Source organism: Mytilus californianus, unplaced genomic scaffold (assembly GCF_021869535.1).
Source record: "Mytilus californianus isolate M0D057914Y unplaced genomic scaffold, xbMytCali1.0.p SCAF_10, whole genome shotgun sequence".
Lineage (NCBI taxonomy): Eukaryota > Metazoa > Mollusca > Bivalvia > Mytilida > Mytilidae > Mytilus > Mytilus californianus.
This window is the reverse complement of record NW_026262582.1, coordinates 4,529,657-4,553,887: the sequence shown is the minus strand read 5'-3', so window position 1 is coordinate 4,553,887 and position 24,231 is coordinate 4,529,657. Positions and strand designations below refer to the sequence as shown.

Below are 24,231 nucleotides of genomic sequence, written 5' to 3'. Positions count from 1 at the left end.
TACTTCAAGAGCTTTCAGATCTTCTTGGATAATTTGGTGGTCTTTCATGTGTTGATTTCTCGTTATGATAAAAATAAAAACTGCGAAAGACAAACAACAGTAAAAAAAAACATAACACGGACAGCAAAACCATGTTAGCGACTGCCTGCAACCAAATTATTTTTTACTTAATAAATATTGTGTTTTCAAAACACCCGCGGGTGTTTTTTTTACTTTGCTAGTTGGAACATCTCTGATTTTAACATCGGAAGATACAAAAATTCGCGAAATTATTATCAGCCAATCATAGATGGGGTTACAAACGACTTTGGTCGGATAAATGTCACAAATATTTCACAGGTGAAAACCGCGTCATTTTACTCTAGACAAGTATTCAAACAGGTAAATAAGTAAATTAACACAGATATGCATATGTCAACTATTGTTTCTTTTGCACTTTAAGTACATTTGAACGAAAAAAATGTTGAAATTATGATTAAATTCTTGTAAATATGACACACCGGCGACAGGTAAGGCAAAATTGGAAAATGGCTGTTAAATGTAAACATTATAACCCGGAAGTGCCCGATTGAACACATGTTTTGCTTTCAAAAAAGGATAAATTGACTGAAAAAGAGGACATGACAATAAACTTTATCCTAACTTTTTGAATTTGTACATATGCAGCTGGTAATTTGGCGAACGATATCCGTTTTTATTTTGTGTTTGTCCTAGATTTATTTACCATATTTGTTTTAGGGTGGTTCCTGTTCTATTTGTTTCATGCAACATTGATTGTATGATTTTGGTTCAAGTACAACTTTCTGTTCTTGTTCATCTCATATGTGCACGAAATGATATAAAAATCTGTTTCACTTTTACAGTTTTAACTGACACATTTGTTGAACAAATCAGGGTTGGCAAGGTATGCAGTCTTCACGTTTAGCTCAGGCCAGTCTGCCGGGCTCTGCCCAGGCTTGTAAATTTATTATCAGGTTTCTAATATTTCTACTACAGGCCAATAGAATCTTGATAAAGTTTATCACAAAAATTGGTGTATGGTTTTTGAAAGGTTGGGCACTACCTTCAGAAATAGGTTATACTTGGCAATATAATTTTGTAAGCTTATTATTAAACAAAGTAGTTTTAGACACACTTTGGGTATAGAATATTATTTCTAAATCAGCATATGAATACAGATAAACAACTTGAAAATCAAGAGAAATTTTCAGTGGATCAAAATCTTAACAGTCATGACAGGTCACCATTTAATTTCTTCCTAATTTTACCAACATGTACCTAACCTATCTTCTCCAGGTATTAGACAGAAAACAAGTATATTTGTAAGTTTAAACCAAATTTAAGGGTCGAAAAATAAGTTTGATCTTCAAGTAGCTGTTCATTGACCCACCATGTTTTCAATGTTGCATTTTCTGTCAAAGAATTATACATGAACACATCATAGGTTCTTAAATGTCATGTTTTTATACGACAGCAAAAAATTTTGCAGTCGTATATTGGTATGACGTTGTCATCGTCCGAAGACACATTGGTTTTCACACTCTAACTTTAGTTTAAGTGAATGGATCTCTATGAAATTTTACCATAAGGTTCAATACCACAAAAGGAAGGTTGGGATTGATTTTGGGGGTTATAGTACCAACAGTTAAGGAAAAAGGGGCCAAAAATAAGCATTTTTGTAACTTCCAGACATAACTTGTGTGTTAGTGTATGGATCTCTCTGACATTGTACCACAAGGTTCCATATCACAAAGGGAATGCTGGGATTGATTTTGGGGGTAATAGCCTCAAAATTTTAAGAATAAGGGGCCAAAAAAGGGGCAAAAAACAAGCATTTTTCTAGTTTCATGATAATAACTTGTGTGCAAGTGTATGGATCTTTCTGAAATTGTACTACAAGGTTCCATATCACAAAGGGAAAGCTAGAATTGAGTTTAGGGGTAATTGCCCAAAATTTTAAGGAATAAGGGGCAAAAAACAAGCATTTTTCTAGTTTCATGATATGATGATAATAACTTGTGTGTAAGTGTATGGATCTTTTTGAAATTGTACTACAAGGTTCCATATCACAAAGGGAAAGCTGGAATTGAGTTTGGGGGTAATTGCCCAAAACATTTAGGAATAAGGGGCCAAAAATAAGCATTTTTCTAGTTTCCAGACAATAACATGTGTTCAAGTGTATGGATCTCTCTGAAATTGTACTGCAAGGTACCATACCACAAAGGGAAGGCTGGGATTGATTTTGGGGGTAATTGCCTCAAAATTTTAGGAATTAAGGGCCAAAAATGGCGAAAAAAAACAAGCATTTCTAGTTTCAGGACAATAACTTGTGTGTAAGTGTATGGATCTTTATGAAATTGTACTGCAAGGTTCCATATCACAAAGGGAAAGCTGGGTTTGAGTTTGGGGGTAATTGCCCTAAACAATTAGGAATTTGGGGCCTAAAAACAAGCATTTTTCTAGTTTCCAGACAATAACTTGTGTTCAAGTGTATGGATCTCTCTGAAATTGTACTGCAAGGTACCATACCACAAAGGGAAGGCTGGGATTGAGTTTGGATGTGATGAATCATAAGGGGGTTCAAAAAATTTGGGGGAGAGATTTTTTTTTTTCTTTAAAATTTTCCATTTTAAATTGGTTATTTCTGATTTATATATAAAAGCAAACAATAATGAAATGGTTTGAATAGGTAAATTAAAATTTTTAAAGTTCTTAGACCACATTCATTCTGTGTCAGAAACCTATGCTGTGTCAAATATTTAATCACAATCCAAATTCAGTGCTGTATCAAGCTTGAATGTTGTGTCCATAATTGCCCCAACTGTTCAGGGTTCGACCTCTGCGGTCATATCAAGCTGTGCCCAGCGAAGAATTTTCTTCAAATTAAATTAAAAGTTGTTCCAAAATTTCATTCTGTTTAACTGCGAGGTATCAAATGTGGATTTACAACTTTCACAAAATTAAGAGAAAAAATCTGAAGTTTAACAATGTTTAAGCGATCTACATGTATTTGAATATACAATGTACTTTTTCTCCAGCACAGGCACACTTTTTTCAGTCATAACAGTGACATGAGGAGTAAATACTGTACAATCAAACACTAATCTTGGCTCAATTGATACAACATTGTACACACTGAAGCATCTTTGGACTCATCAGTTAAGAAAATGACGAGTCCAGGACTTGAGGACTGTCCTTAGTGTAAACCCTGGTTTTAATTTTTATGTTTATTTATTCTCTAATAATTTCAGTTTTGTACTTTCAGATGTGAATTTAAAGTGTAACAATGCCAGCTGCAACGACTGACAGTCAAGAGACTGCACTTGGTAATGTTCCTTATCTAATACTGTTAACTGGTTTTCATGGTACCAAACAATTTTTAGCATTTAAAAATAGTAGTCATTTCTTGCCTGTTTGGCAATGATATATTTTTGCATTTTTCTAGCATTGTTGTTATTGTTTTGACTTGTGTACAGATAAAATATCTAAATTTGACGTATTCCAGTGATTTATGTTCATGTAATGATTTTATATGTAATGTATAATACTAATTATAGTGTCATATAGACTAGTTGAATTCAGATCAATTTTCTCTCGAAATTTAGTGCCAGCATGGCCGAGGTACACAGTTCCTATCAGAAATAAATTTTTAGGAAGTTTTATTACACTGTTTGGTTTACACTGAAGCTGTGAATTTGGATAAGCCTCTTGTTGACGAGTTTCACACCTTAAGTGTTTACTTTACACTGATGTTGTGAATTGGGATTAGCTTCTTATTGATGAAGACTTCATCATGAAGTTCACACCCTCAGTGTTAACTTTACACTATATATGTGTCAACTTCATCAACAAGAATAGATGCTAATAGAACATTTCCTCTTTAGTATTTTGATATTTTAAATTGTTTTGGAGGACACATTAAAAACATGTATTGCACAATATTGTTTTGGAAAAATGACACAGAGTGTGATTTATCTAGTTAAGAAATAAAGAAGTAAAAGTAGATTCAGATTCAATATATATTAGATTCTCACCACATAAAAATATTTCCAATGTATGCACCAATGGTAAAAAGATTTATGAGAGACTATTGAGTCTCAAACTCTCAATAGATATACACATTTGTACACATCTACCATTTAAAATTTACAGTGAACTTATAATACGAGTAAATAAATGTTTGAATGTGTAAAACTTTGTTATAAAAATAAGGAGAAGTGGTATAATTGCCAATGAGGCAACTATCCACCAGAGTTCAAAAGAAGTGTTGTAAGCAATTATAGGCAACTGTCATGACCGTACAGCCTTCATCTTCAACAATAAGAAAAACCCATACCGTAAAGTCGACTATAAAAGGCTGCATTCTTTTAAAACTAGTGAAATAAAATATTGTTTCTCCTCAATAAATGTTGTTGCAGGTTTTGGCAAAGTCTACAGTACCTACTTATTCGTAATTAAATAAAAATATTAAAAAAAAGATTGATAATTTCAAAAATCTTCAAACAATGATGATAGTTAATTTTTTCATTGTTTCAACAATGAAAGGATTTTTTCACTTAATTTTACCAATGTGTATGTTCTAGATTGTCTCCATGACCTACGATCACAGCTTGATGACATTGGTGATAGAACAGGTGCACGTGACGCTGACCTTGACTTTCTGAAAAGTTTTTTAACAGATCCTGTTGTTCAAAAAATTGCACAGGTAAAAGTCTCTATACGTCAATGGGCATAGTGCATGTAGTGTTTCCTGCAGCTTTTGAAAAGGGCAGGGTAATTTTTTTCTCAGAGGGCACTCAGCGTGATTGGCTACACTTTAAGGGCACCCTTGCGCGGAGGACTACACTTTTAGGGCACTCTTTACATAGATATAAAGGCACTGTAATGGATAGGGATTTAATAGAATATACCATTGTTTCATATTTATTGGTAAGGAATAAAGGTTGTTAATTTTATTCCTGTTTGTAATAAAATTATCACTTCTAGACTCAGCTAATAGAATCTTGATCATGTTCAGTGTTCAACTGCATCATTTCAATCAATAACTCCAGTTATAAACTTTAATACTGGATCACTGAGACTGATTGTCTAAGGATATGTTGTGAAAGTGGACTTTGTATGACCAAGTGCATGTGCAATGCATTGCTTTTTAGATGCACAAAAGAAGTGCCAAATACCTTTTGGATCTCGCATGTTTATACCAATCAAAGCTACCTTGGCTCATAACTGTACAAATAGTTTAAGGATATTCAAAGATTTGTATAGCAAGGCTCACTATACATATTCTTCTGCTTTGCATCTTTTTTCCAACTGGGTTTTTTTTTTTTTTTTTTATTGAAACGTCGTTGATTTTTTGTTTTATTCTAAACTATATCAGCTATATTCTTTACTTTAATTTTATTAAGATAACAACATTATGAAAGCCGTCGTAAATTCACACCCAATCTGACCGAATAGTATAAATAGAAAATATAAACAAACATAATATTGACTTATTGTTTTAGTAATTAGTAGTAATGTTCATCCCATGCATCGTAAAATTATAACTCAAATGATCGTCTGGTTCCCTTTTAAATTTTCTACATTTTAAATTCGTAGAGGTACAAATCGATGTTGTCCCTATTAGATTTAATCATGAATTGTATTTGTACTCTGTCGCTTCAAAACTGTTCAAACATAATTACGAAATTCAATAAAATGTCGGTCATTAAAATTTTGATTTCGTTCCAATGGAAATAACTTGAAATGATCTAGCTAAAAGATGAATTACAGAACCAATATTAAACTACGGCGGGATGTTCTAAAATACAACAGAAAGGGGCATGGCACCAAATTTTTTTCCTAAAAAGGGCAGGGTGTCAAGAAAATATGGCAGGGCGCCATACCACGCCAAAACCTCCTGTAGGAAACACTAAGGCGGTTCTCTTTTGAAAAAATTATTTTGAACGAATAATCTTATTTCATAAATACCATGAATACATGTATGTATTAATTTCTGTCTGGTTGACTGGAGGTGCTTGTGTTATATTGTGGCAACACCGACTTTTGAGGTCACCTGGTCCATATAGGGCCATATGAAGTATTGTCATCACTTTACTTCAGTCATTAGACAATTCATCATCTCATCTGAAACCACTTGGTCAAATTGTACCAAATTCTGTAACAATTATGTTTGGAATAGTGTCCTTTAAAAGACCTCATTTAGTTTCGTTCAGATCACAAGCATGAAGAGATGAGAAAATTCTTGATTCTGATTGGTCAAATTTTTGTATTTCTTCTCAAAATTTATAGGATTAATGATTGGGAGACCCTATACAAAAATCCTCCTTTAATGGTGATTAAAGGAATCTGATGTTCAGTAGTTGTCGTTTGTTGATGTGGTTCATAAGTGTTTCTCGTTTCTCGTTTTTTATATAGATTAGACCGTTGGTTTTCCCGTTTGAATGGTTTTATACTAGTAATTTTTTGGGGCCCTTTATAGCTTACTGTTCGGTGTGAGCCAAGGCTCCGTGTTGAAGACCGTACTGTGACCTATAATGGTTTACTTTTATAAATTTTGACTTGGATGGAGAGATGTCTCATTGGCACTCATACCACATCTTCTTATATCTAATTACATGGCATACCTGTTGGCTACAGTAGTAAATAGGTTTCCATTGAAGCCCATGGGAAATCCCATTTCCTTCATCTCCTCTGAAACAACTGGGCAAAATTGATCCAAACTTGGCAGGAATAATTTTTTGAAAGGTGTCTATCAAAGTTACTCATATTTCTTTTGATCAGATTATTAAAAAACATGGGCACCAGAGGCAATTTTTTATTCTGATTTGTCAAGTTTTTAAATTTCTTCTCCTCTGAAACTACAGTGCAAAATTTTTCAAAAATTATAAAATTGCTGATGGGGAAACTATCTACAAAAAAATCATCATTTCGTGTTGTGTGGCACGAATGGTTGCAAATTATACTGATCTCCAGGTGAACAATTCAGACTCCTTTGAGCCTCTAGTTTTTTTTAATTCTTTTACACAAATGTTTATAAAAGACTAAAATATATTTTTTGTGTTATAGGCCGATGATGAGCTGCAGCTTCCGTTATCCAATCCTCCCAGTGATGTTAGAGGAGAGAAGTTATTAGCAGATGTTGCCAATGTCATACAGAAAGTTGTAGGAACCGCCAATGGAAGAGACTTAGACGAGATATTGTCAGATCCTCATATTGGGGTAGGTTTATACAACAAAAAGATGTTGAGGAAATATTGCCATCCTGCTCCAACAATGATCTTGTCTTCAACGTTTTCTTTCAAACCAGAGCTCAAAAGCAGCTATCACAATTCAATTAAAATGCCTTTAACCATCACTGTAGATTCATTATTATTAGTAGAGTACTAATTTTTGTGGTACGGGTAAATCACAAATTTAGATGTTCAAAACAAAGAATCAGTTTTCTAGGCTTATATTAAGACTTTAGCAAATCCACAAAAATAAATATCCACGAAAAAACTTTTCCTCAATCCACGAAATATGGTACCCACTTAAATAAATGATTCCACATGTACAGTAGATATTTTCAAGGTAATGCAGAATTTTGACAATTTAATGACAATCTAAATAAAAATTAAGTGTGTTCTGTAATGCATAGATTATTGCAAAAAAGTTATCACAATCACACAAAAAGAGTGTTTTAACTTTGATAAAGGTTAATTGTTGTAATGTGAAGAAATCCAAAATGAAGACTGAAAATAATCTTTGTTTTTATTAGGCTTTGATGAAAGCCTATGATGATGTAGCAGACAAAAACTATGAAGAAGAATTATACGAAACTAACAAGCTAGCTCAGCCTCCTCCACCAGTTTTCAGTGCTGTAGCAGACCATGTTAGACTTGTCAGTATCAAGAAGGATAAAACAACATCTTTGGTGAGTTATTTCCATTGAAATTATCTTTGGCAAGTTATTTCCCTTGAAATTATTTTTGGTGAGATATCTCCCTTGAAATCATCTTTGGTGAGATATTTGACTTGAAATCATCTTTCATGAGTTATTTATCTTGAAATTATCTTTTGTGAGTTATTTCCCTCGAAATTTTCTTTTTGAGTTATTTCCCTTGAAATTTTCTTTGTGAGTTATTTCCCTTGAAATCAGTGATAGTTTTGTATATACTATTTTCATGATCGTGTTTGCTATTTTTCATTATGATATTGATGCTATCCATTTTTGACTGAAATATTTTATTTAAGAAAAGTATGCTATGGACAGGGCAATATATTAAAAAAAAGATGAAAATTGATAAAAAATGGCTTATGTTTTAAATTCTTACAGATATAACAGGATTATGCAATTAGCAGGCATGTTATTAAGTTTTCCACGGTCATGTATAGTGTAAAGAAAATAACGAATATAAATTTGAATTAAAAGGATATTTGAATTAACTTCTATGAAAAAGGTACACAAAACAGAAAAACTAACGAAAAACAAACAATGACACAAATAACCATATGTGTAGATTGCAGAATAAAAAAGAAACATCCAAAGTGTTGTAAATTAAGTTAACATTGTAGGTGACTCTGGTAATCTGAGGACTTTGAACATGTTTGTATTGATGTCGTCAGAGAGGTATTTCAAAATTGATTGTTAATTTCACAAAGTTTTTGTTACTCAACTATATACCATTGAACACAGTTCCCATATTGCATAGGCATTTTTAGAAACACACAAAATATGAGTACAGGGAAAGCATCTCATACAGTGTTTAATTACTTAACTTTGTGTTTTGTTTAGTTCATGTACATGATGTAGGGATTTTGTGTCATGAATAATCATTAATACACTATATCTTTTCTCTTCCATTTCATATCAACCTTTATTTTACATTAAACACAACATATAGGATCTTAAATCAAAACCATTATTGTAGAATTCTTTATTATTTTACAGGGTATTACAGTGAAAATAGATGAGAATTTTAATTTGAGAATTGCCAGAGTTTTAGCTGGTAGTGTCATTGATAAACAAGGTTAGTAGGAATACCCTTTATATGTACAATTTTGTGTGTTTCTAATATTCAAAAGGAAATCAATATAATGTTAAGTTCACTGCATGCATAATACAACTTAGAATAATGTTTGCTAGTACATGTAGTTCACTCAATTGCATTGTACAAGGTAGTGAATTGTGTCCAGTGAGCATGTGCAAAAAATTTTGACTTTCAGTACTTCTCAACTAATTTTATATCATATTTGAAAATCTCACCTGCTTCAATATGTTTTATACAGGTATGTTACATGTTAACGACATCATAAAAGAAGTGAATGGGATACCTGTAGCCACGCCAGAACAGTTGATGGATATTATCAGAGTGGCGGAGAGTGAAATCACATTTAAAATTGTACCAACAATGCAGGATATTAATTTTAAGACACAGGTAGTAATAATTTAACTTAATGTAAATACCCATTTGTGACATGATATTAGCATAAATCCATACATAGGGCTTAAAAGGGTTTATTTTAGAACAATGAATATACATGTACAGTACGGGTAGAGACTTATTATTATGGATGTCTTAATCCGTCTAGATGTCAGACTGGCCGGACAGTTGTCTGAGTGTAATTAACACCTGCTGTGATATCAACCTGTACAATATCCGAGTGGAAGGTCGTAAATCAATCTGTACCAGCTTGATTAGAATTAAATTTTACCTGTACAGATATTTTAGTATTTATGGAGGATAGATAATAAATGTAAAATATTGTTTTATATTCAAAAAGAAAAAATTACAATAAAAATTAAAATTTAATATCATGAATATGGGATCAACTTTTTTTTAACTTGAAAATGAAAGAAAGACGATTTTTAACAATGTACTGTAAAAATGTGTTGCCAATTATAATAATTGTGTTTGTGCCAATAAACTATTCGTATTTGTATTTGTAAACCGTAAATATTTCATTTTATTCAAAATTATAACAACCAGGACTGTTTTCAATCGAAGTTTTAATCAAAATGTTGAGACATCAATCCCGTAAATTATACGGGTTTTCGTTGATGGTTACAATATTTCCCCCTTTTAACGTCCTGTTCCTTAAAGTTATTAATAGAAACACAATTCTAAGTATAAGGCCAACATATCATATTTATAAAGTATATAAACAAATTGAATATAGGCATTGTGAATAAACTGTTATTTTCCTTTCGAGACCACGTTCCCCGTCGGAGCCTCTACGTCTATTCATACCTGTCAAACATTTCTCGCAAGTAAAACAATTTGGTCAGCCAGATCATCCCTGCTTTCTATTTTGACATATATTTTCCGTTAATCTCTTTGAAACAATTGTTTTTTTTACAATATTTATAACGCAGTGATCATCTTTCGATTCCTAGTTTTTATATAAAAAAAACTTTTCACGTCAATATTCTATGACCCAGCACTATTTTAAATTTTGTTTGTTAATAAATTTACATATAATAGAAATAACAGATTTGTTGACACTCGTTGTATCATAACAAAGATATTGCCTTTCTATTTCCATGTTTGAAATTTTAATGAAAATCGTGTTTTTATAAACATATTTTACGAATTGTGTCAATCAATACATGAAGATCAAAGTTTTACACTATTCATGATTAGCCGTCTTTACTTTTGCGTCGTATTTCTAGCCATTCTCTAAAGCTTGTGCAGTCAGTAAGATTTTGTAAATCGATGTGGCAGTTTAAATTGTATAATTCCCGAACTTTAAAGGAGGTGTCCGAATAAATTATTTAAATAGGAATCTGGGTGTTGACTAATAAATATAATAAATAAAATAGTTAAAGAAGACTAAAGCTTGTTTTTTTTATAATAACAAGGATTAAATTTTCTATTCTGGTAAATCAATTATTAATGGATCTCGGTCAAGAGCCTCAAAACTAACGCACAATACTGCCAATCATTACGTATCATTTTAAATCATGAATGGATTTTCCCACGGTCGGTCAGTAAGGTCACCTGTGTTTACTGTTACGATATTTCCCGCCATATGAAAATCACGTGCATTTGACAAAATTAATCCCAGCTATTTTTAGCATTCAACATTGTATTGAGAGTGAAGTCAAGTTCAAAGTTCAACCATATGCTGTTGATCACTGATATGTGTATCATGGAATTGTCTTTTTACGGCAAATATTTTTTTAGATTGGTGTCAAAAATACAACATACAAGTTAACATGCATTGTGCGTAAATTAATATTATGCAATTAAGAGTCAATGCAGCACCATAAGATTATTTAAATAGGAGTAATTGCATTTCTTTAGACTACAAATCATAGTAAATATTTAATTAACTGGTCATCAAACGATTGAATGCTTCTAGTTTTAATGTCCATTCATGTCAGTGGCAATTATTTCATGCATATTTAACAAACACAGAAATATCAAAATAAATCAATTCCCGAGAAGAATCGTTATCTTCTTCTAGTGTTATTAATTGCGTACTACTTAAGTTATATATCACCAACTTTCGGACAATATTTGTTTACAGTAAAAACTGAATTCACAATTATAAAGAATCACCAAACTACTAGTATACAAGTATTGCTCACTGTAATTATTTTTATTTCAGAACTGACCCAACGCAGACTGAAAATTAAATACAAATGTAGTGTTGTCAAACTAAAACGTATGCAGCAGCACTTTGCACATCATTCTGCTAATCAATGGGTTTACGTGGAAAATAAATCAGTAAAACAAAAATAACCTTCCAGAAATAAAAAAGAAAATATTTCAAAAACTGTATGCCAACAAATACGAAAAAAATACATAACAAAAAAAAACCAGGGAACATAGAAAATAATATTTTGAGGAATATAAACAGCATTTGAAATATAAAAAGCCATAATTAAAAAAATAGGCTATTTTTATTAAAACAAAGTTGTCTCCAGTACTTCACCTGTAAAAATATTTTATGTCAAATACGATGTAGAACTAATCAATAAAGTAACTGAGAGGTTTAAATCACAGGTAACCTGATTCTGAAATCAGTGAAGCGTAATAATCTAGTAGCACGGATTGAGATGAAAGGACAATTATATTACCGTTCACACCTGGATCTGTTGATTAATGACCATACTACCTACCATAAAAAAGTCGGATTATTCATTTCCGACATGTCCCAGTCCGTTATTTATAGTAATAAGTCTCTACCCGTACTGTATTTGCATACATTTTTGAACAACACTCTTGTTTCTCTTAGGTAAATGTTCCATTTATCATGCCTTAAGCTTGTCTCAGGTAAAAGTTGCACTTGCCTTTTTTTGTCTCAGATTAATGTTGTCTTTGACTTGTCATGTCTCTGGTAAATGTTGAATTTGTCTTGCCATGTCTGTGGTTAATATTGCATTTGTCTTGCCTTGTCTTAGGTAAATGTTGCATTTGTCTTTCTTGTCTCGTGTAAACCTTGTATTTGTCTTGTCTTGTCTCAGGTACATGTTGCATTTGTCATGTTTGTCTCGTGTAAACCTTGCATTTGTCTTGTGTTGCCTTAGGTAAAATGTTGCATAATTTGGGTCTTGCCTCAGGTAAATTTTGCATTTGTCTTTTCTTGTCTCAGGTAAATGTTGCATTTGTTTTGTCTAGTCTTGTATTGTATAAATACTGCATTTCTCATGTCTAGTCTCAGAAAAATATTTCATTTGTCTTGTCTTGTTTTAGGTAAATGTTTCATTTGAATTTTTTTGTCTAAGGTCAATGTTGCATTTATCTTGTCATGTTTTGTCTCAGATAAATGTTGTCCTCTGTTGTCTCAGATGAATGTTGTCCTCTGTTGTCTCAGGTAAACGTGGCATTTGTCTTGTCTGGCCCCAGGTAAATGTTGCATTTCTTTTGTATTTCTGGGCACATTTTTCTGCCCCCACCATCCGTCTGTCCATACGTCCGAAATTGGTTTCCGTTCTCTTACTTTAGTTTGGCTCAACCAAATGTATGAAACTTATACACAATGCTTATTACCACAAAACACAGATCAAATTTGAATTTTGGTGGCGTCACTTTTACTGTTCTTGAGTTATGTCCCTTTATAACGTTATATGCAAGTGGGGGCATCATCTGTGTCCCATGGGCGCATTCCCCATTTTTTGTTGTTTTTTTTTGTTTCAAAGTAGGGACAAAATTTGTGAAACAAACGTTTTCTTCAGTTGGCAATTTGCTGCCTTTTAATTTGTTCTCGCCTACAACAACATCCAATCATCCTGCTACAGTTTTTATTAATTTGATGCTAGTTCTAAGGGAACACAATTATTTCTCAATCTACAAAAATGTTACCCACAGAAACAAATGAATCAATAGTTTTGAGAATACTACAGAATATGATCATGATTGTTAATTATATAGATTTCCATGACATTTGTATTCCTGAATATGCATGAAATAATGGCCTCTTGATGTTAACCAAGCAAAAAATCGATTGTCCATGACATTTGTCATACTAACATTAGTTAGTCTATAGACTAAAGTTTTGACCTCTTCAATTCTTTACAGCTAGAACTAAGCTATGTATCACAGGTTTGTAGGATAAGTGTTATGTTAACGTTACTCTGTTGTTATGTGTATCACAGTTGTTCTCAAGTTGTAATTTATTTTTACGATTTTCTATCTTTCCTAGAGTATTTAAAGGGGTGCAGAACACCTAAGGGAGTTAACTCTTTAAAAATCAGCTGAATGCTTTAATCATATACTTTTAGTAAGGAGGAATCAAGCTTCTCAATGATCAAAATAAGTGTTTGTCAAACTGCTATATATCCAATGAAATTATTCCTGTTAATTGTGTGGTACAAATTTCTTGAAATTTTTATATTTTTGTCAACAGGTCAAGGTAAATATTTTGTGATAATTTTATTAATTTAGATAGGCCAAAGCAAGGCTTCCAAAACGGTCATATATTCCGGACATTTGTATAATGTCCGGTAAAAGTCCGGCTGGGCAAAGCATGAAACGGTCATCTACTTTTTAGTTTTCAAGGCTTTCTTAAGAGACGGTCATTTTAACATAATTCTCGATCTTTTGACCCAACCTTTTGCCTTTAACAGCCACACATTTCCGGTCATAAAAGTGACATGATCATTAAGTACTATCAAAACAACCCCTACTTTAATACCTTCTCATTTTAATCAAGGCTAATTAGTTGTCGAACAGCTGAAATTTACCTGTTCGGGTGACAGGTAAACTATTTTGAACCGGACATTGATTGGTCTATTCAAAGTTATTTTCTTACATTTCAGCGGTTTGCATCTAATTAATTTAGTCAAAAAGATTTAAATTATCAGAAATACGTTTACAAATATGATTTGATGAAAAAATTAAAAAGGTGAAATTGAATAATCGTTATAACCACGTTGTTTGAACCAGAGACATGTCTCTGTTTGAACTAGTACACCTGTGCGCATGTGCGCAGGTGTGAAATTTAATTATGCATCCTAATTTCTTTCAAAAAATGCTTAAATTGTCATTGATACCTTTATCTCACGTTTATTTCGAATATTTTCTTTGAAGAAATAACGTAGAAAGAGCTACGTACACTCATTCATGCTTTGCAAACGTACACGGAATTTACGTATCCGTCTCTGGTCCATGTTTTACCATTGTCAAGATAACATCCGGTATAAGATTTTAACGAATGTAAAGTTTTTGACAACGTTATTTTGCACAAATAAAGAGTCTTAAGGCAGATATAAGTACGCTGATGTTGCACACTTCGAATGATGCACTGCCAATTTAACAGTTTATGTCAGAACTTCGAATTTGAATCAAAGAAAGTTTAATATCGTTTTTTTTTTAATGTCAATCATTGGGATGGCCAACTCAGCAACTGAATACCATAATTGCCTTTTGTTTATTTAGTCATAAGGGATTAAAATCAGGATAAAATATAAAATGTCCGGCTGGCTAAAAATAATTTTGGAAGCCCTGGGCCAAAGTATTGGGTATCCACTTAATTGAGGGAAGATTCATGTTTGACATAATTATTGGCATGGATTTGTATTCCAAATATATTTCCACTCTCGAAAAATAAATCGTTTAAAAAATTAGTTGGTTAAGGTTTCTGGAAACATAAGAACAATTGATGCTCATATAATGCAATTACATATTCACACAATATCCATGTATTTTGTTTTCTTTCACAGTATGCATCCTGGTGTATGTTGATGTAGTCAAAGTTTGGTTTCGTTTTTTTTGTAGGCTTTCATATTTTCATATTTTCAGGTTGTCATATGTTCCTTAGTTAAGATGGTACATAACACTACAGGGAGATAACTCTGTAAAAATCACATTCTATTGTTGAGGAAGTATTAAGCTTCTCAATGATCAAAATTAGTGTTTGTCAAACTGCTATATATCCAATGAAATTTTTCCGCTAAAGAGTGTGGTTCAAGTTTTTTTTAAATTTTTATATTTTTGTCAAAGGGTCAAAGTAAATATTTTGTCAAAATTTTATGAAAATCAAACGAGCCAAATTAATTTTAGTCAAGGTGTTTTATACCACCTTAAACCTCCACCCTACAAGGTCATGTATATAGAAATCTTATTTTTTCTAATTGTCTACATGTAAACCATAATCTTTTTTATCAACCACACATTGAGTCATTGTTTAAATTGTTGTCTTGTTATTTTTCCCAATTCAATTTGAAATACTATACCAGTACATGTACTTGAAATTTTTATTTTTCATTTATTAGTTAGAGATATGTTTGAAAAACAGGTTTATTTTTGAAGTACAGACTTTGACCTTCACATATTTATTTTTTTGTTTTGTTTGCTTGCTTTTACATTAATGTACACACAATATTTCCTTTTATTTAGAAACATTAAAGATTATAAAAAATGATAGAATCTTAAAGTACAAAAACCTGTTTGGGAAATGGGGTATTCTCCAAATGATAATTTAATGATGTGTTGATCTTCATTGGTGGAACTATAGTATAGCATAAGCTTGTTGTTACAGAAAAGTTAGACCCCGCCCCCCTTTTTCCACTTATACACCCTCTTTTTCCATTGGCAGTCAAAGTTTTTTGTTCATTATTTCATTCTGCATCTTCTTTTAACCTCAGAATTTATTGTTAGATATTTTTTTCTTCAGTTACAAATGTATATTTATCTTAACTTGACCTTTGACCCTTTTCATTTCAGATGTTTATGAAGGCCCACTTTAACTATGACCCTCTGAAGGACAGATTGATTCCCAGTAAAGATGCAGGCCTGACTTTCAGTGATGGGGATATTCTACATATCCTTACTTCTGAAGACCCAAACTGGTGGCAGGTGAGTTAAACTCTCAGTATTTTAACCAATTAAATCAACATCAACAATAAGAGAACTACATGTAGGTTTAGGCATTCCAACAAGATAAAAAAAGATATTTAATAGCAAAATACTATTTTCTTAAATTTTTCTTGATATTTTTCTTTGATAATTTTCCATATCAAGCTACTCCACTGAGAATGGTTTTACTCTGTGGAGTCAAGTGAGAATATGGTGACTTCACATTGTTTTCCTCAGAAATTTCTTTTATCATCCTGGTAAACATGAATTTATGAAATACCATCTTGTTTTTAAAGGCAGTGCTTTAATGCCTTTCTAGTTGCCGGGTTAATCCTTCCTTCCGCGATATCCAACTTATCTACGTGGGGGGTCATTAGACTCCAAGTAGATCCGGAAATGTTGAATTCTCTCCTCTTCTTATTGCGATATAAAATGTTTTTTGTTTCATTTCATTTACATTGGGAAATAGAGAAACGATCATTGTGTTTAGTTAGTTTTAAAAACTTTTGATATATTAGTATTTTGCATTATAAGCAGTCAACCGATTGACAAACTAGAATTATTTGAATTCCGTGTGGAAAGAGCTCGGGTTAATTTCGAGTGTTATCTGCAATCTAGATGTTTATAAATCATTTCAGTCGTTGATATAATAATTAAAGGTCGACTGAACATGAATTGTATTATACAACTTAAAGCGCATATCTGTTTATGCACGTGAACCCGTCTAACGTTATTTTCGCAGTTATATAATGTAGCAAATTATCGTTCCTGAATAGGTGGCGCCGTGGTAGCGGATCCTGTTCCTCTACTTCCGGTTTCTGCACTGCGCAACTATTTCAGTTATATTTTTAATTAACGATGCCAAGTACTTGTTGTTGTGTACCTGGATGTCATTTAAGAGGAGGACATGCATTTCCAAATGACTTAAAAAGAAGGAAAAGTTGGATCAACGCCATGGCCCATACACAGATTGGACGAGAACACGATGATATCGTGGAGTCCATCTCAATCAGCTGTTGTTTGCAAGGCACGTTTTACTGAAAAAGACTACGTGCAGGAAACTATTCATGGTAAAACTCTATTTTCTTTGTGAAATATATAGTTATATATGTAATCGCCATGCGAATAAACCAAAGTCTGTTTACAACCGCAATTATCGTTTTAGAATAAAAGGGGGTGGGTAATTCAAGACGTCATAATTTTTTGGATTACGATTCAATGTGATCTGTTTGAGATTTTTTGGTGATTGCTACAATTATAATGATTTCTTACAAGAGGTATATCATACTGAGAATTATTTTAGCAGTAATTATGCTAATGTAGTAATGACAGGAATGCATAAGCTATGCCTCATAGACTTTCTTGAAAAATATCAATGACAATGTTAACAGGAACAAAACAATGACATGCTCTCATCTATATTATAGTTATTTAGGTACAAACAATGTACGTTTGTTGCATAAGTCTCTCATTGTTTGTCCTTTGGATTTACATAACATACATTGAATCAGGCAAACATAGTTTTATCCAGATTGTAATGAATAAATCTAGTTAATATTTCGCCAGGTAGTACAAAGTATACATTGCTAATGGAAGTTCATTTAATTATAAAAAAACTAATGTTTTATAACCTTTTTCAGGGCGCAAACCCACCATACAGAGACTTAAGTCTACTGCAATTCCCAGCCTATTTTCCTGGACCAAGCAAGAGACTGAATCGTCTGCAAAAAGAAAAATCAGGGCAGTTTCCTGTGAAAACAAAAGAACTAAACTTGATGAATATTGTAGTAGAAATCTAGAGGAAAGTTTTGATTGTAAAGTTGGTTTTCCTGAAGAAGTCATTCATACTGCAGAAAGGATTTATGACTGTCCACCACCAACTGCCGAGCTAATGTTGAGCTTCACAGATGGAATTACGCAAACACCATCAATGCCTATGTTTTCAGCAGAGAATTTTGAAATGAAGACACGTGACACAGCCATGCATTTTTATACCGGTTTAGAGTTGTATACTAAATTTTTATTTGTTTTGACCACACTTGGTCCAGCAGCACATTGTTAGAGATACATATATTTTCAAATTTATAAGGTGTCAGTTGAAAATCAGTTTTTTTATGACTTTGATGAAATTGAGGCATCATACAACCAACTTTGAACTGTCTAGATTCTAGATTGAATCTAGTGTTAAGAATATTGTGTATACATGGATTGTTTTTATGTCTAAACAGTGGTGTGAGGCTAACACTTGGCCATCTAGTGGTTTAGTCAGGTATTTTTCACCGTCCAACTTCAAATTAAAGTTTCCTACGACTTGGATTATTATTGACAGCACAGAATATCCCGTGATAAAACCTAAAGCTCCTAGAGCTCAGGCAACCTTTTCATCAAATAAAAACAGAAAAACTGAAAATTCTTGAATGATCGACACCTGGTGGTTTAGTCAACTATGTCTCTATGTCACATAGAGCGAATTATTGGACTTGGCAAAACATACAAAATTCTAATAAATCCTATGAATGGAACTGAAACAAAACTTTCATCTGAAATAACATTTAGTTGTTTTATGTTCTGTAATTTTAGAACTTGTATTGTGCCAAAGGATGCATAAATAAAAGTGACGCAATGAATTTTGTTCTGATATATATATATTTACAATTACATGCACATGTAAATTGTAATGCATATAAAAATAAGGAGATGTGGTATGATATTCAGTGAGTTTATCAAACTAAAGTGCATAAGAAATGGGTTTAAGCAGTTACAGGTGTTACTGTCACCGTACAATCTCCAACAATGAGAAAAACTCGTACCCTGTAAAAAATTTCAGAGATCTTACAACTAAGTTTTGTTGTCTCACCTTGACTTTGGTGAATTTTTTATATCTGTTGATGTAAATATAAAAAAGAAGATGTGGTATGATTGCCAATGAGACAACTCTCCACACATGCACAAGAGACCAAATGACACAGAAATTAACAGCTATAGGTCACAGTACGGCCTTCAACAATGAGCAAAGCCCATACCGCACAGTCAGCTATAAAAGGCCCAGAAATGACAATGTAAAACAATTCAAACAAGAAAACTAACGGCCTATTTTATGTAAAAAAATGAACAAATATAACAAATATGCAACACATAAACAAACGACAACCACTGAATTACACTTTTATAGGCTCCTGACTTGGGACAGGCACATACATGTACATACAGAATGTGGCGGGCTTAAACATGTTAGCGGGATCCCAACCCTCCCCCTAACCTGGGACAGTGGTGTAACAGTACAATATAAGAAAGAACTATAAAAATCTGTTGAAAGAAGCTAAACTCATCAGATGGATAAATACAAATACAAGTGGACGTGGTCGGGTAGTTGTACATCCAAACAACAAAAAGACACTAAGTACAAATCTGAGAGTACTCGCAGTTACTGACAGCTAGTTCAAAGCCACTAACAACTGATAAAAAAATCTTGCATCTAAGACTAAATTATCAATCCGTAAGCTCCCTTTAGAATTTTATAAATTTTAGATTTTACATTTCTGAGTTATGGGGTTTTATTCATTAAAAATTCGTAAGGGTTCCGTGGAACCCAGTGTCTTGCCTACTTTTGCTGTTAATCGCAGGCTCAACAAAAATGAGGAAAAAAATTAATAAAAATATTCCTCTCTATATTATCTTTTGATTGTAAGTAGCTTCTGTCCAAGTTTGGTAAAAATCCAGGATAGTTTATGAATCTAATAAATGTTTTAAAAACTTAAAGTGCAGACTGTATGTAATGCTAACTGGAAGAAAAACTAAGTCCATTTATAAGTAAAATACGGAAAAAATGGAATTTTTTTTTTAACTTTTTTACAAAATTTACTACTGGATACTATCTTTTGATCATAAACAAGCTTCTTTCCAAGTTTGGTAGAATTCCAGGATAGTTTAAGAAAGTTATTAAAATTTCAAAAACTTTAACCACAGAGTGAATGTAATGTTTCATGGCAGAAAAACTAAGTCCATTTATAAGTAAAATACGGAAAAAATGGAATTTTTTTTTAACAAAATTTACTTCTGGATACTATCTTTTGATCATAAACAAGCTTCTTTCCAAGTTTGGTAGAAATCCAGGATAGTTTAAGAAAGTTATTAAAATTTCAAAAACTTTAACCACAGAGTGAATGTAATGTTTCTTGGCAGAAAAACTAAGTCCATTTATAAGTAAAATACGGAAAAAATGGATTTTTTTTTTTACAAAATTTACTTTTGAATATTATCTTATGATCATAAACAAGCTTCTGTCCAAGTTTGGTAGAAATCCAGGATAGTTTAAGAAAGTTATTAAAATTTCAAAAACTTTAACCACAGAGTGAATATTTGTGGACGCCGCCGACGACAACGACGACGACGACGACGCCGATGGAATGTAGGATCGCTATGTCTCGCTTTTTCGACAAAAGTCGAAGGCTCGACAAAAAAGGGTGGATTTTCCAGTTTTTGGACAACAACTCAAAAATGCTTTAAGCAGTTCACATGAAACTTTGGTGAATTATTTATAGCTATTGATGTAATCTCCCTATTGATTTTCATAAATTTCAAATATGACATTGAGAAGAAATTGAACTTTATTTGTTTATAGTCTGGCAACAGATTTATTAAGTATTGCACAACAGCACAGTGTATTGCACAACAGCAAGAAATCTTTAATTGAATATAAATTCAATTCATATAACCGATTTCAAGTTCATTGACTACATTTATTCAGAAACTATAATATGTCAAATATTTAATTACAATCCAAATTCAGACCTGTATCAAGCTTGAATATTGTGTCCATTTTTGCCCCAGCTGTTCAGGGTAGTACCTCTGCGGGTGTATCCAGCTGCGCTCAGCGAATCAGTTTATTTCTTAATTAAGAACTCCTTTTTATACGACCGCAAAAAAATTTTTGTGGTCGTATATTGGTATGACGTTGGCGTCGTCGGTGTCGTCGTCGTCCGAAGACACATTAGTTTTCGCACTCTAACTTTAGTTTAAGTGAATGGATCTCAATGAAATTTTAAAATAAGGTTCAATACCACAAAAGGAAAGTGGGGATTGATTTTGGGGGTTATGGTACCAACAGTTAAGGAATTAGGGGCCAAAAATAAGCATTTTTGTAACTTCCAGACATAACTTGTGTGTAAGTGTATGGATCTCTCTGATATTGTACCACAAGGTTCCATATCACAAAGGGAATGCTGGGATTGATTTTTGGGGGTAATTGTCTCCAAATTTTAGGAATTAGGGGCCAAAAAGGGGAAAAAAACAAGCATTTTTCTAGTTTCATGACAATAACTTGTGTGCAAGTCTATGGATCTCTCTGACATTGTATCACAAGGTTCCATATCACAAAGGGAATGCTGGGATTGAATTTGGGGGTAATTTCCTCCAAATTTTAGGAATTAGGGGCCAAAAAGGGACAAAAAACAAGCATTTTTCTAGTTTCATGGCAATAACTTGTGTGTAAGTGTATGGATCTTTATGAAATTGTACTACAAGGTTCCATATCACAAAGGGAAAGCTGGAATTGAGTTTGGGGGTAATTGCCCAAAAAGTTTAGGAATAAGGGGCCAAAAATAAGCATTTTTCTAGTTTCCAGACAATAACTTGTGTTCAAGTGTATGGATCTCTCTGAAATTGTACTGCAAGGTACCATACCACAAAGGGAATGCTGGGATTGATTTTGGGGGTAATTGCCTCCAAATTTTAGGAATTAGGGGCCAAAAAGGGGCAAAAAGCAAGCATTTTTCTAGTTTCATGACAATAACTTGTGTGTAAGTCTATGGATCTCTCTGACATTGTATCACATGGTTCCATATCACAAAGGGAATGCTGGGATTGATTTTGGGGGTAATTGCCTTCAAATTTTAGGAATTAGGGGCCAAAAAGGGGCAAAAAACAAGCATTTTTCTAGTTTCATGGCAATAACTTGTGTGTAAGTGTATGGATCTTTATGAAATTGTACTACAAGGTTCCATATCACAAAGGGAAAGCTGGGTTTGAGTTTGGGGGTAATTGCCCTAAACATTTAGGAATTTGGGACCAAAAAGGGGCAAAAAAACAAGCATTTTTCTAGTTTCCAGACAATAACATGTGTTCAAGTGTATGGATCTCTCTGAAATTGTACTGCAAGGTACCATACCACAAAGGGAAGGCTGGGATTGAGTTTTGGGGTGATGAATCATAAGGGGGTTCAAAAAATTTGGGGGGGGGATTCTTTTTCCTTTTTTTTCTTTAAAATTTTCCATTTTAAATTGGTTATTTCTGATTTATATATAAAAGCAAATAATAATGATATGGTTTGAATAGGTAAATTAAATTTTTTTAAGTATCTTAGACCACTTTCATTCTGTGTCAGAAACCTATGCTGTGTCAAATATTTAATTACAATCCAAATTCAGTGCTGAATCAAGCTTGAATGTTGTGTTCATACTTACCCCAACTGTTCAGGGTTCGACCTCTGCGGTCGTATCAAGCTGCGCCCCAGCGGAGCATTTTGTTTCATTCATAAATTACTTTATGCTTGGAAATATAATTTTGCTTGGAGTTGAAAGAGTTGACATGTTGCAATGTACATTTACTCTACATAGTTCTATGGTACCAAATCAAAAGTTTATATAAAGAAAGAAGTCAAAGGTTTCCCATCATAGTTTAGTTACATACATTTTTTTCGTACCTGAGGTCGTTGAATATAGATCATTATATAAATAAGGAGATGTGTTATGATTGCCAATGAAAAAACTAAGGATTTTCTTATCCAAGGAATAGATTACCTTAGCCGTATTTGGCACAACATTTTGGAATTTTGGGTCCTCAATGCTCTTCAACTTTGTACTTGTTTGGCTTTGTTACTATTTTGATCTGAACGTCACTGATGAGTCTTATGTAGACGAAACACACGTCTGGCGTATTAAATTATAATCCTGGTACCTTTGATAACTAATTTGACTATAAACATAGATAAAAAAGGTACAAACTAGACATAATGCACTAGTTCATAAACAAGTGAGTACAATCGCCTTCATATAGTGCTCAGAATATGACATTCATAAAACTTATTCAATATCATTAGAGAACTCTAAATCTTAAATACTGAAAGCCACCTCTGATAAGTACACTGTACTATGCAAGATAATGATATAACTGGACTTAAAATACACACAACCTGTAATTAACTGCCTTTACAGCGCTTTCGTGCTTTGATTAGAAATTATAGCATCACATCCATAACACTATCTACAAGAAAATCACTTCAGACAGCATCACGTTCTAGCAATATAGTATCACATTACCATGATGCTAAAGGGCCCTGGGGAGAACACTGCTTCATAAGCCTTAGTCATTAAGGTTCCCTAGGAAAATAGCAATAGACAGATTATCTATGGTCTTTCAACTTGCCCTTTGATATGATTGTAGCCGAGAAATTTCATCTTATTTTCAGAACCATTGATAATCTATAAATAACAACTCTTTATATTTAATTTAAATTTTGATAAAAACTTACCAAAGGATGGTTTATCAATGAATTAAAAGATGAATGACTTGGAGTTGATATCAAAGATAATCACATTTCACTTGTTATGAAACCTATAAAAGAGAGGACGGGGGTACCCAGGGCTATTCTAACTCACAAGTCCATGAAAAACTGACAAAGCTATGGCAAATATCTTTCATTGAATGTTCTATAAACCCCATCATTTTCACTAAAGAGATGAAAAAAAATGTTTATTGACAATCCCAAACAAGCATTTGCAAATGACTGCATTTGCCGTTCAAGATGAACAAAATGTTTAAGTATCCGTTGAGATTATTCAGAATTTAGATATAAATAGTTAATGGCATATAAAAGTTAACACATGGGCATTAAATATGATCAAACAAATCTTTGAGACAACAAATTTTAAAATCAAAAGTTATTATA

General features: G+C 32.7%; 2 protein-coding genes across 3 annotated transcripts in view; both read left to right on the top strand.

Moving 5' to 3' along the window:
- The first annotated feature begins 292 nt into the window (after positions 1–292).
- LOC127717487 (protein PALS2-like) overlaps positions 293–24,231 on the top strand; it is a 35,926-nt gene continuing 11,987 nt past the window's right edge. For both annotated transcript variants that reach the window (XR_007989203.1, XM_052223154.1), the window contains exons 1-8: positions 293–381; positions 3,266–3,326; positions 4,584–4,705; positions 7,069–7,221; positions 7,760–7,915; positions 8,933–9,011; positions 9,271–9,419; positions 16,155–16,286. Coding sequence is in view for 1 of the 2 variants with exons in the window: in XM_052223154.1 (XP_052079114.1) it covers positions 3,287–3,326; positions 4,584–4,705; positions 7,069–7,221; positions 7,760–7,915; positions 8,933–9,011; positions 9,271–9,419; positions 16,155–16,286 (831 nt within the window). In the remaining variant the exon portion in view is untranslated. The remainder of the gene's footprint in view (positions 382–3,265; positions 3,327–4,583; positions 4,706–7,068; positions 7,222–7,759; positions 7,916–8,932; positions 9,012–9,270; positions 9,420–16,154; positions 16,287–24,231) is intronic.
- LOC127717489 (uncharacterized) lies at positions 17,096–19,848 on the top strand. The gene is made up of 2 exons (XM_052223156.1): positions 17,096–17,356; positions 17,927–19,848. The coding sequence occupies exons 1-2, from the start codon at positions 17,272–17,274 to the stop codon at positions 18,346–18,348; spliced, it is 507 nt and encodes a 168-aa protein (XP_052079116.1). The 5' UTR covers positions 17,096–17,271; the 3' UTR covers positions 18,349–19,848.

Coding starts and splice junctions, on each gene's coding strand:
- LOC127717489 (XM_052223156.1), top strand. CDS start 17,272: ATGATATCGTGGAGTCCATCTCAATCAGCTGTTGTTTGCAAGGCACGT. Junction 17,357..17,926: donor CGTGCAGGAAACTATTCATG/GTAAAACTCTAT, acceptor AACCTTTTTCAG/GGCGCAAACCCACCATACAG.